Genomic DNA, 16,915 nt, shown 5'->3' with positions numbered 1-16,915 from the left:
TTGTTCTGGAACCCCAGGTGTCAGTGTGTCATTGTACTGGGACCCAAGTGTCAGTGTGCCATTGTACTGGGACCCAAGTGTCAGTGTGTCATTGTTCTTGAACCCAAGGTGTCAGTGTGTCATTGCATTGGGATCCAGGTGTCAGTGTGCCATTGTTCTAGGACCTAAAGTTTCAGTGTGTCATTGTAGTGGGATCCAAGTGTCAGTGTGTCATTTTACTGGGATCCAAGTGTCAGTGTGTCATTGTACTGGGACCCAAGTGTCAGTGTGTTATTGTTCTTGAACCCCAGATGTCAGTGTGTCATTGTACTTGGACCCAAGTGTCAGTGTGTCATTGTTCTTGAACCCCAGGTGTCAGTGTGTCATTGCACTGGGACCCAAGTGTCAGTGTGTCATTGTTCTAGGACCAAAAGTGTCAGTGTGTCATTGTACTGGGATCCAAGTGTCAGTGTGTCATTGTACTGGGATCCAAGTGTTAGTGTGTCATTGTTCTTGAACCCCAGGTGTCAGTGTCCCAAAATACAACACTATTGTTGGTCTTGTCTCCCAGTTATGCTTTACTAACATACATTGTATCTTAATCATCTTTTGTATTTTCATCTGCATGGTTGATTGATGGTAACAGAGTGACTCTGCCAATTTAATATTTTACCTTTCGTTCTCTGCCAGAATATTTGTTACACAAAAGACAGCCGGGCAAGTAGATGTGCACTGCAGCTGACTATGCAAATGGTAAAACTGAATAATTAGATTATTATGCAATCCGACTATATAGAGATGTATCGTCAACATAAAACCGTTTTACAAAGCTCCTGAAAGACGTTGCCCGGGCACAATGAACAACACATGTGCTGGTTATGAGCTAGGAATGGCCGCCTGCATCGAGGCTGGTGTGTATATCACTGCAAATTACTCAGTGAAATCACCCTATTACTTTCTAATACATAATCCAGGAGCTGCAGTTACAATCAGAGGGAACTACTTTCATTATTGTATAAAGCATAAAGCATTGTCTCTCGCCCTCAGCCAGGAATTATCACGCTTCCTGCTAATCAGCGCACTCCATATTCATAAGTATTTAATCTGGTATGTTTTGTAGTAATGATTACCTGCAGAATAACTCCATGAGATGGTTTACTTTTTCAAAAAAATGTCTCTCTCCCATATGTGTTTGGTAATAACACTTCAGATAAATGAAACAGATTTTTAAAACCAAGATAACTAAATGTAAAGTACAAATTGGCTTAGGTTAAAGGGCTTCTTACAGAAGTCACAAATATTATCATCCTTTTTAATTACATAAAACAATTTTTAATCAATTGCAGGTTGCAGTCTAAACTATCTCCCGCTCATAGTACCAGTATGTTTTTGGAGTGTGAGAGGAGACGGGAGCACAAGCATGCAAGCATGGGGAGAACATACAAACTACACGCAGATAGTTCCCTGGTTGGTATAGAAGCCATGACCCCAATACTAGGAGGCAGCAATGCTTAACACTGTGTCACTTAGCCATCCATAAATGATTTTTGATTAGTGACTAGTGTTTAGGTGCAAAGCCCCCACCTTCACCAGGTGAATACGGACTTTGAACATGAATTGGCTTTCAGGAACTGTACAGCAGAATAACACGGACTTAAAGAGTGCAACAATCATCGCGCCCTTGTTCACTGCACTACCTCACTACTTGGATCTCTCTAGCCAGTGGGCAGCTATGCCGATTACCCCTTTTACTTTAATGCAAGCCTAGTCAACCAGTGGCTCTGCAGGTGTTGTATGCTTTGCCAGTAGATAGCCAGACGATAGCTGCAAAGCATGCTGGGATTTCTAGTTTCACAACTCCTGGAGGGTCACAGATTGGCCAGACCTGCTTTAGTGGCTGAACACATAGACACACAGTCCATGTTGTTGAGGTTACTGAGGTTCCCTCCTTGGCCAGTCACTGTGGTTACTTGGCGTGGTTCCTGCACTTCAGAGATAGGACTCCCACTGGTCACTGCAGTGGACTTGGGTATCTAAGGCACACGGGACCCTTCTGTGCACGCACTCTCGATGAACAGTCCACGGGACTGTTTCCAAATAGTCCCAGGTCTGGGCTTGTATTTTCTCTCTGTAATATAGGTCTCTCCTGAGCTCCTGTATGTGACTGATGGTGTCTCAGGTTCCCTTCCTCTCGCCTCACAATGGGACCTCTTCTGAGCTACAATTGAGAATGGTCACTCACCTTCTCTGTCCTTTTGGGGCAAAACCTAAACTTCCGGCATAAACAGGTTGCAGACTAGAAGGACACTGCAGCCAGCATTCTTGAGCTTTATTTTGCAGACAGTGGCTGATATCAGAGAGTAATAGCTCATCCCCAATAATAATGAAAATACAATTAGTGGACCTGATCTGCGAACGCAACCAACACGCAAGTTGCATTTTCAAAACCAGCACGGAACTTGAGCATACCTGCGCCCGTATTCAAATCCTACTTCATCTCAAGATACATTTCCATTTAAATCTGGGTCTAGGTAGGCTCTGCCTAAACAGACAGAACAGAGTGCAGGACATCAGAACGTCTGCAAAAAAAAAAAAGAAAGAAATTAATTAAACATAATACTATAATCATTAATAAAAAATGTGTTTTAAAACGAAAGTTTTCCTTTTTCTATATTAAATACATAAATCAGGATGTCCTTAATGCGCTGTACATACAATGCATTGTTATAGATTATCTTACTTACACATGTTCTGTGCTTCTAGTTCCACACATACATTTACTTTTTAAGACAAAGACAGTTCTGTCATCACTATCAGTCGGCACCTGAGACAATGATACAGATACAATACACGTATGCATCAGGCGCATCTGCATTGACCTGTCCTAACTCTGCGTTGCCTGCGTTCATCCGCCTCTTCCCTCCGCTGTTCTGCCCTTCAAGTCGTAGGTAGGAGTAAGTGTCATTTGCGTTCGGACATAAATTGCGTTCTTTGGCGTAAGGTCTGTCTCTGAGCATGCACAGAGTTATTTCATGCAAGATACAGCCCAGAATGTCCAAATATTTAAAGTTTTGTCAGGGTATGGGATCTTTAGATATGTATCTCTGCTCATGTTCACACATCTGTAATCCATCCCTCACTCATTCGGCTGTTTCTTGTCTCCATTATGTCAGTTGTCCCTCTAGATTCTATTTGATTTATTTAAACCATACGCCTTTTGGCCTCTCAGTTTTATTTTTTACCAATGACCTGGTCTGTCTGACTCCCTGCCCTGACTCTTTACGGACCTCACAGCTTTATACTGGACCACTGACCTGGTCTGTCTGCCTTCTGGATGCTAAACGTTACTGTCCTGGTTCCCTGCCCTGACTCTTTACTGACCTCACAGCTTTATATCGGACCACAGACCTGGTCTGTCTGCCTTCTGGATGCTAAATGTTACTGTCCTGAATCCCTGCCCTGACTCTTTATGGACCTCACAGTTTTATATCGGACCACTGACCTGGTCTGTCTGCCTTTTGGATGCTAAATGTTACCGTCCTGAATCCCTGCCCTGACTCTTTACGGACCTCACAGCTTTATATCGGACCACTAACCTGGTCTGTCTGTCTGTCTGTCTGCTGGATGCTAAACGTTACTGTCCTGGTTCCCTGCCCTGACTCTTTATGAACCTCACAGCTTTATATCGGACCACTGACCTGGTCTGTCTGTCTGCTGGATGCTAAACGTTACTGTCCTGGTTCCCTGCCCTGACTCTTTATGAACCTCACAGCTTTATATCGGACCACTGAACTGGTCTGTCTGACTGCTGTATGCTAAACGTTACTGTCCTGGTTCCCTGCCCTGACTCTTTATGGACCTCATAGCTTTATATCGGACCACTGACCTGGTCTGTCTGACTGCTGGATGCTAAACGTTACTGTCCTGGTTCCCTGCCCTGACTCTTTATGAACCTCACAGCTTTATATCGGACCACTGACCTGGTCTGTCTGACTGCTGTATGCTAAACGTTACTGTCCTGGTTCCCTGCCCTGACTCTTTATGAACCTCACAGCTTTATATCGGACCACTGACCTGGTCTGTCTGACTGCTGTATGCTAAACGTTACTGTCCTGGTTCCCTGCGCTGACTCTTTACTGACCTCACAGCTTTATACTGGACCACTGACCTGTCTGTCTCTGCTACTTCTTACAGAAACCTCTAAGTGTGACTCATCACCACTAGCGTTTCTGTTTCTTCCTGGAAACTAACCAGAACGGTCCAGGTCATTGCACAAGCGAATGATCTTCTAGATTATTTCCTGATACAGTACAAATACATTTCTATCACTATCATGATTCATTTAAGACATAATGAGGCTGGAACAAGCAGTATTTTAGGAAGAAACGAAAATGTTTATATTAGTCAATGGGGTGGTCCTAATGTGGCATCAGGAAGGATGTTGATGTTACATCATCTCTACGTAGTTGCAGCCACAATTTCTGCAAAATAGATGAAGATTGATTTTCCCGGGGCAATTCCCAAAACCGGTTTGGGAATGTGCAGCTATGAACGCGTTGGGTGGACAAATTGAAATCTCTCTGAGCTGTTGCGTTACATTTACTAAGTAATAATGACCAGACCAACATTGACAGATTGGCGATTGATGGATTCACTGGGAATATATTTTATATTTTATGGTCCACATTTGGCCCAAATGTTTTTTTAGTATCCCCAATTGGGTAGATTTGTTGTCTGAGTGAGAACTGCAATAGATCTAACCCACTGGGGCATTAATAGATCAAGTGCCAAATGGATCTATTACTAATCAATAAGTCAACTGCTATTAAATCCAGTTTAAACTGGTCTGGCAGAGAGAGATGGTGCTTGTCGTCTGCTAAGTATTGTTCGTGTGATGTCACATTGTGACGGCTCTTTAATAAATCAGATCTGCACTTTGTTTTATGCACCAATCAAACAGCCAGGAATTAAATGCCATTATTATGGATCCAACCGTGGTCCCCCAAAGCCTCCATTCCAGCATGCACACGCAGCAATTGGCCAATTATTATTATCGTAACGCAAGAAGGGGTTAACAGCGCGCCATTCCTGCAAACAACTTGTTACAACATTGCTGATTTTCCGATTGTCACCCCAAGACTTAGCATTCATGTAATAAACAGATAGGGTCCTCTTGCAAATCGTATCTGTTTGATAATTCAAAGCATCCATATAAATGCTGTGCTTTACAATAACAATCTGGGAAGAGCAGCTGATAACATCAGTAATCTTTATACCGTATGCGGCTGCTTAGCTGAAATCTCCTGTCCTGCGTTATCGTCTCTTTTTATTATGCTTCTCCTTCACGTACACGTTGGTGTAAGGGAGCCACAGTGCTTGATCAGAACTTGTATCATGAATACTGATCTGCACAAGTTACCCGTGACACCAAACAGCTGTGAGGAAGCCGAGCGGTAGATAAAGGGAGCTGGGCCAATCCCTGCCTGTTGTTTCAATATATAGCAAATTGAAGCCCTTTTAATGCTCTGTTTGTCTTTCAGAAAGGTAATGAGGGATAGTCTGATTTAGTATTATTGCCTCAGAACCTTGCTGTGCAGTGAAAGGTACAAGACTGCATTACCGGCAGAGTATTCTGCATTTAATGTAAGAAATCTACTCACATAAACCTCCCATTTATAGGTTTTACCTAAATGCAATAGCGCGCAGGGGGTGGAGTCATGCTAAACAGGGCAAGAACACATCACATTGGGACATGCTGAGCACTTGCAAAGCGCTTGGTCTCCCCCATGGCCATCTTAACAACATTATGGGCCCCCGGGAAAAGCAGTGCACCGGGGCCCTTTTATATATATATATATATATATATATATATATACATATATATATACATACATACACATCACTTTTTTTTCAAATCCCCCTATACTTTATGCATTTGACAGGGGCAGTGACATGATGTGAGGAGGGGAATGGAAGCAGCAGGAAGCCACAGAATGAGAGTTATATAGTGGAAGGAGCAGGGTCCCCCAGCAGCACAGAGTATATCAGGAGATGAGTGATGTATTAGTGAGGACAGGGCTGCATGTGACAGGGGCAGTGACATGATGTGAGGAGAGGAATGGAGGCAGCAGGAAGCTACAGAATGAGAGTTATATAGTGGAAGGAGCAGGGTCCCCCAGCAGCACAGAGTATATCAGGAGATGAGTGATGTGTTAATGAGGACAGGGCTGCCTGTGACAGGGGCAGTGACATGATGTGAGGAGGGGAATGGAGGCAGCAGGAAGACACAGACTGTACATTATTTGGTCCTGTCAAACACATGTTTATATGACAGAAGTTCACATAACCATCTTGTTCACAGAATACTATCATTAATATATTAATTTTTCATTTGCAATATAAATAAATCTTGCATTTGTTTAATTAATGCAAATTGATGCTAATATTCGATAAGTGCATCTGTTACCCACTGTGTGGGCTGAAACCTTATTCATGAGAATACAGTAGAAACACAGGACATCTGTGAAACACTTCACAAGACAGTCGTGGCTCAGCGCCGACTGAGAGGAGGATGAGCTGCCGATCGTCTGGACGACGGAGGGACCTGTCCAATCAGGTGCTGCATCCAGCCCACCCCTCTCATCCAGTGCAACGTGACCCTCTCCTTGTCTCAGTCTCCAGCGAGGAGGAGTCTCAGCTCCTCATCTCCATCAATGATGAGGGGGAGTAGCTATAAGGGAACTGTGAGGGTACCAGGTAGGGGCACCCACAATTAGTTGCTGTGCCGGAATGTAAAGAGGGGGTAAAAGTTGTCAACATTTCTAATGAAAATATCGGGATTCCTGGGGGTATATTTACTAAACTGCGGGCTTGAAAATGTGGAGATGTTGCCTAAAGCAACCAATCAGATTCTAGCTGTCATTTTGTAGAATGTACTAAATAAATGAAAACTAGATTCTGATTGGTTGCTATAGGCAACATCTCCACTTTTTCAAACCTCCAGTAAATATACCCCCTAACCTTTTTTGACTACCCCATTAATCCTGTCATGTCCTCATCCACTCAACCGTGCCCAGTCCCTGCTGTCACCACCATGATGTATCGACCTCGCCATAAGGTCTGTTGTGGAAAACTGGTTCTTTTAGTGCTATGCGCCTAGAATATGACTTTATCGGTGACAATGGGGCCTATTTATTAAACATGGAAACTCCCTATCAAAGGCTATCACTGAGCGAGTAGAGAGGCTCCCACTGGAGAAGAGATTCGCCGGCATTCTCCGGTGAAAGCTTCCTAATGCAAAGGATGGGAGCACGGCAATAGCAGAAGATAATGAAAGGAAACAATATGTTATTATTTAATTAAATACTTTTTCCAAAAGCAGTGTTCTCCCCAGCACCTATTTCCCGGATGCTCCACCCGGCTGTATTTACTTGCCACCCGGCTCTTGGAGCCCAACATGTTCCTATTATGATAGAATAAACCATTGCTTCTCCTATTATAACCGGCACTATGTGAGCACTGCAGCCAGCAGTGTGTGTTAGACCACTGACCACCAGTCTGACCAGTCCTGGCAGGTGTGGGCAATAACCTCCAACATTTCTCATTATTGTTGCAAAGTATTACAACTGCCCCCAGCCGGCTGCTTATTAATGCCACCTGGCTGGCAACAGTTTCTGGGGAGAGCACTGAAAAGTAAATGTTTTAAAATAATACTTAATATATAGGTTTATTTTTATTTATGTTTATTTATTTCCCAAAGAGTGAAAGAGAAAGACCAAATTTTCCGCTCTGATGCTCACGACTGATCCAACTAGCTGGGTCACGTAGGCACTTATGCCCAGGAGACTGGCACTGGATTACCTGGCTGCTCTGGTGACATTATATTCATAAGTTCTGGCAATTACCTGGCTATATTAATAAATAAGAGCCAATGTGGCTCATGTAGTCTTGGAGACAAGCGGCGTTTCCTGCAAGTAATACACTTTATTACTCCTGCGCATGCCCACAGAGCTTTAGTGACAGCTGCGGCCATATGCAGACTGAACGGCCTCTTGCTCTTGTGGCGGATTGAGGCCCCTTACGTTTGAAGAGGCGGAACGGGGGAGAAGCGGGAGTTTTGGAGCAAATGCGACTTATGCAGACTGAGATTCAGACGCACACTGTCAGGAGACGGGAAACTTGCTCAATCTGTGGTGTAAACTATGAACTGATAGTGATGACGTCAGCTTAGCTTCGGACTGCGTTTTACACAGATATTTGCATCCAACTCTACATGAGCCCGAATGTGAGTAACAAGCCTCCCAACATGTCTGTCTCCGGCAGCGGGCCAGGGGGCGTAGTCATGACACAATGGGGCGTGGTCATGGCACAACAGGGGCGTAGTCATGCCCCCAGAGGGCTGCCCAGCGTTGCAAAGTGCTAGGGTGCCCATTACATACCTCCCTTTCCCCAACAATTCCCATCCATGAGAAAAATAGGACAGAGACCTAAAATGGGGAGATATGGGGTTAACTATGGCACTGTCTATATTCGCTATATAATGACATTTTGTGCTCCTACTCCTTCTGTACCGTAATCCCCTATGAACTCGTGGTGGAGTCGTTACATGTTCACAGCATTTTATGTCTGTGAAAAAACAAACTTTTATATGTAAAAATAAACACAGTGCGCTTACAACAGCAGGCTTTGCTTATTGAATGTGACTGATTGGCACGGAAAGTCTGAAGCAGCACTTGGCACCCGTCTCGCGGTCTTGCCCAGGGCGCAGATTGGAAACGCAGACGGACCAAATTGTCTGGAGCAGCCGAGTGCCCAGGTTGGAGCTGTAAGCCGGTTTATCTCACCGACACCTCTCCCCACATACCCAATTATGTGTATAATAGGGAACCTTGTACGTTAGAGGATCCCTCGCCCAGCTGTCCCTGCTCGATTCAGCTGAGACCAGTTCCTGACAGAGGTGAAAAAATCTCTTACACAGCGTATCGAGAAGAGAGTAATGATCATTTAATGCTTCCAGGAGCGTTGTACAGAATAGAGCAACGATTCCTGATGTTTAAAGGTGTTTTTTCACAAATACGACTTGTTGTATCGTGTGTGTGTGTAAGGTGCCAGAGAGCTGTAATCAATATCCATCCCACAAGGGGTTTAAAATAGAGATGCTCACTGACCCCCGTGAACTGGATCTGGATTAGCTCCGTGTTTTGGTTTTGGCAAAACCACCCTCGTGTGTTTTGGTTTTGGATTTTTTAGAAAAAATTCTATCTACTTGGCTTACCAACTGCTCTACACAGTGTGCTACCCCTTTGTGTGTCTCTGTTTCAAATAGCGCTAAATCGCCGTGGAGGGCGGTATTTATAGATTTCAAAACTCGCGTGATCCGAGATCTGACGACGTTTTGCCTTGTTTTCGATGCAGAAAAAGCATTTGTGTTTTGGTTTTGTTTTGGATTTTTCAGAAAAATTCCTAAAATTGACAATGACTAGAATCAAATATGACCCTGTGCATTGCATGCACTCAGGTGTTGCACAAATCTTTTTATAATTAAATTCTATCTTGAAACAGGGGCTAAAATACATCCTGTTTGTTTGTCTGCGCAATCCATCACGAATGTCTGAAACGTCCCCATGTTCATTAAGTATCCTTCTCTACATCATTAGAGTTACTAAGCCACTGTGTCTACTCTTATTATTAGAGTTACCAACCTATCAGTGACACGTCTTGTTGGGGAAGGTTGACCTATGTATATTGTTTGCAAACCTGTACTAACAAAGGCCTTTGATTCTACCATTGATATGTGGCTGGTCACAAATATTATAACCCAATCATTCAGTCTGATGCTTTCTTATTGAATTGTTAAAGAATGGAGAAGTAGGTGAATAAACTAATACATTTAAAGATGGTAAAATTGTTTGGTAGTCCAATTTGGGTAGGTGGAAATTCTTTCTGGAACAATCGTATTGAAGCTGACTGAAGTATATTTACAGAAAGCCCACAAAGGCCAGCGCCTGAGGCTGCTGAATTGCAGGGGAGTCGACAGCAGCTTATTTTAGCGTCTATTTTAACCAAAATTTTGCTTATGCTGACACAGGAGGTTTGAAATTTACTGTGTCTTTATTTTGTTATTGGATGGAAAAGATTTATTTTAATTTATACAGATGGGACTTGGGGAAAGTTGGCGACATGAAATAATGGGATTATGGGGGTGGGGAGGGTCACAGCAAAAGAAACAGGGGGGGGGGGTGGGATGTTAGAAAATATAAATCCAAATCTAGTGGTGTGTATTTCATTTGTATGATTAGTATTTAACTATTCTAAAAACTAAACTCAATGTCCAATGTCCAAGACCTGAATAGATCTTTCTGCTCTTATTGTCGATCAAAATTGCAATGTGTGTGCAGCAATCACTAGATCATCATCATTTATTTATTTATATAGCGCCACTAATTCCGCAGCGCTGTACAGAGAACTCACTCACATCAGTCCCTGCCCCATTGGAGCTTACAGTCTAAATTCCCTAATATACACACACACACATACTATGGTCAATTTTCATAGCAGCCAATTAACCTACCAGTATGTTTTTGGAGTGTCGGAGGAAACCGGAGCACCTGGAGGAAACCCACACAAACACGGGGAGAACATACAAACTCCACACAGATAAGGCCATGGTCGGGAATCTAACTCATGACCCCAGTGCTGTGAGGCAGAAGTGCTAACAACTAAGCCACCGTGCTAGATTTACTTAAGATATCGTTAGAGAAGCATGTCTACCAATTTTTATCCATTTATCCAAGCAAAAGCAGGATGAAATTAGCCCAGTCGCAGAACCAAACAAACCACACCCCCAATTCACCCCAACCCACTGACCACTCCCCCTTTCTGACAAAGCCACACCCACTTTCATGTAGGTCTCTCCTCTTTCAGGGTCTAATGGGAGGTATGCCATAAGTTTGGATTAAAAGCTGATTGATGCTGTATGCCTTAACTGTATATTGATATGAACGGTTCATTCAGAAATAGAAAATTGTATGTTTGTGCGGCTAATTTTAAGAAGTAGAATTTTTTAAAAATTTTATTTGGCCATTGAGCATCTCTCTCTTGTTCATTGTGCAATGATTTGCCCCACGCTCACGACTGCCCGACTATAGATGAATTAGAGCCGTTTCCTTTTCTGTTTCCAGTTCAGCTGAGTATCACAAGCACATCTGTCATTTTGGTTTTGCTTTTCATTCCCAGGCCAGGCGCCTAGCTAGTCGTGCCAAGGACCTGCCCTGGAGTGCCCTGAAACAGTATCATCCATCACATAAAACAACATGTGCACAATGCTAGGCAGAGGCTGATGGCGGGAGAGGCACAATGTCACGAGTAGCACTGGTACAGTTCTATTGTAGATACCCAAGAAATATGTCACTTTTCACCTATGTTAATGCAAATAAACCTGATCCTCTTATTTAAATATGCACGGAAATACTTACACTACGCTGTCAATGATTCTTTATTTACACCGAAATGCTCAAAACATTTATTTTTCTTGTAATCAACCAGTAATTTGAGTTAATCAATTGTTTTTATTTTGTTTTTTTTGCTAAATGTTATTTTGACGGCTTGTAAATACATTTAACCAGGAAATACAACTAGTTACATTTGGATGTAAAGTAAAAATATTTAAAGCTGCATTAACACCTAGGAAAACATATTTTGGTAAGTTGCACATCCCCCTGGCTGTAGAGATGGGTGACACTCAGTGACAAAAGGATCGTTCTGGAATCCTAATTCTCCGGAGTACTAGGCAATAAAGGTTTTGGTGGAATTTTCTGGGGCTGCGCTTATTGCGAAAAAAGGATTATGGTAGAACGTCAGAAAAACATTTTGCTAATATTCCTTTTTATAGTGTTCATTAAAAAAAACTTAAAATGCAAAAATTTACCAAATGAAAGCCCTACATCTTTAAAGAGAAAACAAAACCCATATAACATTCACTATAATAAAATGATTTCCAAAATTGCTCTGTGATTATGGTGCCAAGGAGCTCCGGTCATGAATGGGTTAACGAAAGCAAACAGCAAAATATTCCTGGTGTATAAATAGTGCTTATTAGATCTCACATTAAGAGACGCACAGTTCTGCATGTCGTGTTGTTTCATTATCACTCAAGCTGCATTGTGTCTGCTCACATGTTAGACGTCTCTCTGATAAATAGATGGATGATCAGACTTGCACAGTGAGCAAACTCCAGAACACTTTATCTTGAACATCACTCCAGAGCCAAGAATCACTCACACAGAAAATTAGTCAGCTGGAAATTGATTGAAATTGCAAATTCTTAGACCCCAAGAGGGGAAACAGACTTAACTCTTCCCGGTGTACTGTAGAAGCTTTCTAAGTGTATTTATAGGAGAGGTTGGCAATCTATAGTGCTTTAGCTGCTGTGAAAACTACACGGCGGGTGGAGAGGACATGCTGGGATTTGTAGTTGTACAGCAGCTGGATGGTCACAGGTTACTTCTGGTTAAGAGCAGAGATTAACCGTAAAATGACTGATCGTTTGTCAGATAGAGGATGCAGAGAACTGAAACATCTACAGACAGTAAAGTGTAAATAATACAATACAAAAAAAATATTAGCTATTATACTCTAATTAAGAATTAAAATGCAACAATTGGTATGGATAATGATTAGGATGAATGACCTTTGTTTCATAAAGATGTATAGAGGCACCAAAATTATTCAGCATCAGTGTAACAGGAGCCTTTTGTCACTACTCTGTGCTGTTGAAGGACCCTGTTTCTTCAGTATATAACTCTCAGTCTGTGACTTCCTGCTGCCTCCATTCCCCTCCTCACATCATGTCACTGCCCCTGTCACATGCAGCCCTGTCCTCACTAACACATCACTCATCTCCTGATATACTCTGTGCTGCTGGGGGACCCTGCTCCTTCCACTATATAACTCTCATTCTGTAGCTTTCTGCTGCTTCCATTTCCCTCCCCACATCATGTCACTGCCCCTGTCCCATGCAGCCCTGCCCTCACTAACACATCACTCATCTCCTGATATACTCTGTGCTGCTGGGGGACCCTGCTCCTTTCACTATATAACTCTCAGTCTGTGGCTTCCTGCTGCCTCTATTCCCCTCCTCACATCATGTCACTGCTTCTGTCACACACAGCCCTGTGCTCAATAACACATCACATATCTCCTGATATACTCTGTGCTGCTGGGGACCCTGCTCCTTCCTCTATATAACTCTCAGTCTGTGGCTTCCTGCTGCCTCCATTCCCCTCCTCACATCATGTCTCTGCCCCTGTTACATAGACCCTATGTAAGTGATTCCTCTTGACATCAGTGTCTTCTTCTTCTTCCAGCTATACAGTTCCATGGACTTTGGGAGGAGATGGCATCTGATGCACGAGAGGATAACACCTAACAGATTCTATTGGTAAGTCCCTATTAACATATTCAGCTTTATTTAATTTTCACATTTGCATGTAATGTTTTTATCTTCACTGGTACCAAATTGTCTATTTGCTTCATATCATGTAATATGATTTTAACAAGTCGTATTTTGACATTGCTTTTACAGTTACACTTAGCACTGTTTGCAGAATTTACAGGTACTAGTCCACTGCTAATTTAAGTTAACAATCTAATTTGAGCAACTAATTGATACTTACACTGGAGACAAAAATAACTGCTCTAGGGCAAGTCTTATTAGTTGGAGCTTTTAGCTACTGAGTTGTGTTTCACTTTCATAATTAACAATATTTTCCTAGTACAAAACATCCCATTTAATTTCTACGGCCTGGAGAGGGCTGGTCATGGGAAGGGGGGATTGTTCCAAACCCTATCCATTTTTGTGGATGTAAAACTATGTCAGTAAGACTGCTCTACTCCAGGGAAAGTTAGGTGGGTGAATTCCCTCCCTCTCTCTCTTTCTCCCTCTGTCTCTCTCTCTCTCTCTCTCTCTCTCTCTCTCTCTCTATATATATATATATATATATATATATATATATATATATAAAAACAGATACAACATGTCCAATAACCGAAAGTCATGTAGAGGGTGAAGTGTAGTATGTGGGGGGCAGAGTGTTAAAGTCCACAGTGTAGCATCCAGAGTGTACGGTGTAGAGTGTAGAAGTCTAGAGTGTAGGATATAGAGTGTAGAGTGTAGAAATCTAGAGAGTAAGTTGTAGAAGTCTAGAGTGTATGATGTGGAGTGTAGAGTGTAGAAGTCTAGAGTGTAGGATATAAAGTGTAGAGCGTAGAAATCTAGAGAGTAAGTTGTAGAAGTCTAGAGTGTATGATGTGGAGTGTAGAGTGTAGAAGTCTAGAGTGTAGGATATAGAGTGTAGAGCGTAGAAATCTAGAGAGTAAGTTGTAGAAGTCTAGAGTGTGTGATGTGGAGTGTAGAGTGTAGAAGTCTAGAGTGTAGGATATAGAATGTAGAGCGTAGAAATCTAGAGAGTAAGTTGTAGAAGTCTAGAGTGTATGATGTGGAGTGTAGAGTGTAGTGTGTAGAAGTCTAGAGTGTATGATGTGGAGTGTAGAGTGTAGAGGTCTACAGTGTGGATTCTGTCCTAGTCCCTATCTCTATTGCGCCACGGTCTTAATTTACGTTCTATATCCTATATTTGCAATATTGTATTTCAGAGGTGCGTATCTAGGTTTTTACCTATATCATTGGAACAGAGACTATCCATCATGTCTGATATCCTTTTGGAACAATATATTATATGGTACTCATGTAGGATTGTATGAAGCTCCAGAAATACAGTTTGCAATTTTCACTCATATTCAAAAGGTGTCTTTATGAGCGAGCATAACAGCATCCCTCATCTTCCCAGGTCAGTGAGGGCTGGGTAATTATCAACATTAGGAACCCTGGAGTGGTAACTGTTCCAAGGCAGAGATCCCAGTATAATGAACAGGAGTCTCTAAACTTTATGGCCATTATACAAAAAGATAAAAAAAAACATTACACATACACAATTTTAAATAAACTTTAATTGAATAAAATAATACTATCTTTATCCATCGTGGTCCTAATGGAAAGAAATGTCAAAATCCTGAAAAATCCCCATAAAAACAGAACATGCATCCACACACTATGAACAACCACCACTAAATGACCAAAGCTGGCATTCCCCAGGACTCCTCTTCACCGTAGCCAATCACAAGTGTCCAGCCTGGAAAAATGCTTGTGATTGGCTGCCGGTGAGGGTCAGTTTGAGAGCCTCAAACTCTCATCAGTTGCTCAGTGCTGTGCGGGTATGTAGTTTTTTTAGAACAGTGTTTCATTTATCCCTTTGGAATACGATAGAACAAGAAAATAAATTGTACCCTGTCTATTATACCAGTACAATTACAGTGGTAAAAGCCAGGACTGGCTCTTAGTTCTATGGGAAAGATGCAGTTTATCCCGTTATCACTGCAGGGCCACTTCCCCTAGGAAATAACGGGTGTGGTACTGAATAATGATGCTGTCTACCCCAACAAGACTTACTCCGACGTCTTGGGCTCCTTCCCAGGCTTCAGGACGACTGATGTGCCAACTGACTGGAAGGAATCGCGATGAATGAAGAAGCCGGTGCGACTTGATGACGTCACTGGCAACCACGACGCTGTTATCGGTGCTTTTACTGACATCATCAAGTCGTGCCGGCTTCTTCATTCATCGAGGTTCCTTCCATCGATATGCTGACTACCACCGAAAATAACGGCTACTGCGTTTATGACTGGTCACCTCTGGTTTGTCAACGGGGTGCCCAATTTTAAAATATTATTAAAAACATTATTAAAATGTATTTATTTTCCTGCATTACACAATAGATTTGCATTTTGGGTACCTCGGCTAGTGATCAATGTTCTATGACAAGTGGGGTACACAATCATGCAGTCAGCTGGGTATTACTGGATGAAGTTTATGTTAGTACTTGAACTGAAGAAAATTAGACTACAACATCCAGGTTAATAAAGAAGGTACTGAGTGCTAAATTGTTCATTGGTATTTTTCCATATGTTCATTTTATTGTTTACTTTAGATGATTATATCGTTTCAAGGTCTATTCATATCTTTTAGTTTATTGTTCTTGTGAGTTCCCTGAAATTAAAGAATGAATGAATGAGCTTTATTTCTGGATAGTTCACCAAAATAGCCCTTCTAAAAATCACAGGATAACTATGACCCTCTGCCAGGGTAACCCCTACGCTTTTTCCCAGAGTGGCGCAGTGGCGAGAGCAGGGTGCCGGGCATCAGAAAAAAAGGTAAAGCCTGTCTGACATTCCCTCTCACCCGCAATGTAACTCTTATCATAGACAAACCGAGGGGGTTTCCTAGTGCCTGGAAACCCCCCTCCAAGCCTGGGGCACTGTATAATTGAGGTGGCTGGACCCTGCTCCCGCTTCACACGGCTCTGCTTGAAAAGGGAGAGCTGCCTGCCCCTAACAGTAGTGCACGCAGCATTGCCCATGTATATTATTGGGATAGGAAGATTTGGAGAGCAGCCAAGCACTGTCTAAAATTATAGCCACGCCCCCATGCATTTGGTCACGCCCACTGTCGGCGTGGTGTGGAACCCCCCTTTACAAATCCTGCGTCTGCCCCTGCTTTTTACAGTTTGTATTATTGCATGGTGATGGTTTGTTATTATACGTCATTTGAATTGTTCTTAATTGTTGACAGGTGGGTTCCTTAGATACCACTAGGTTAACCAACACGTCCGCTAAGAGAGCTATTGTCACTGCAGGCACTCTGAGCTGGCCAGTCGTAAAAGACTTTGCACGACTACCTCCGCTAGCGGTCGGCCATATTCTCCTTAAAGTGCCAATAAACTCTGGTACCACTTTCGCTCAAAAAGACAATCATGGGTTAATTGAGGGTTGGGCCAGAGACTTAATTGAGATACCCTTTATTGCCAGCCAAATGGGTGCCCTT

General features: G+C 42.5%; 1 protein-coding gene across 2 annotated transcripts in view; it reads left to right on the top strand.

Annotated features, from left to right (window-relative positions):
* SORCS3 (sortilin related VPS10 domain containing receptor 3) overlaps window positions 1-16,915 on the top strand; it is a 502,293-nt gene that overhangs the window by 237,098 nt on the left and 248,280 nt on the right. For both annotated transcript variants that reach the window (XM_075215733.1, XM_075215732.1), the window contains one exon: window positions 13,344-13,417. In XM_075215733.1, the coding sequence (XP_075071834.1) occupies window positions 13,344-13,417 (74 nt within the window). The remainder of the gene's footprint in view (window positions 1-13,343; window positions 13,418-16,915) is intronic.

This window comes from Mixophyes fleayi, chromosome 6 (genome assembly GCF_038048845.1).
Source record: "Mixophyes fleayi isolate aMixFle1 chromosome 6, aMixFle1.hap1, whole genome shotgun sequence".
In the NCBI taxonomy this organism is placed as follows: Eukaryota; Metazoa; Chordata; class Amphibia; order Anura; family Limnodynastidae; genus Mixophyes; species Mixophyes fleayi.
Note: the sequence above shows the minus strand (reverse complement) of the source record. Positions and strands in the feature narration are given on the sequence as shown.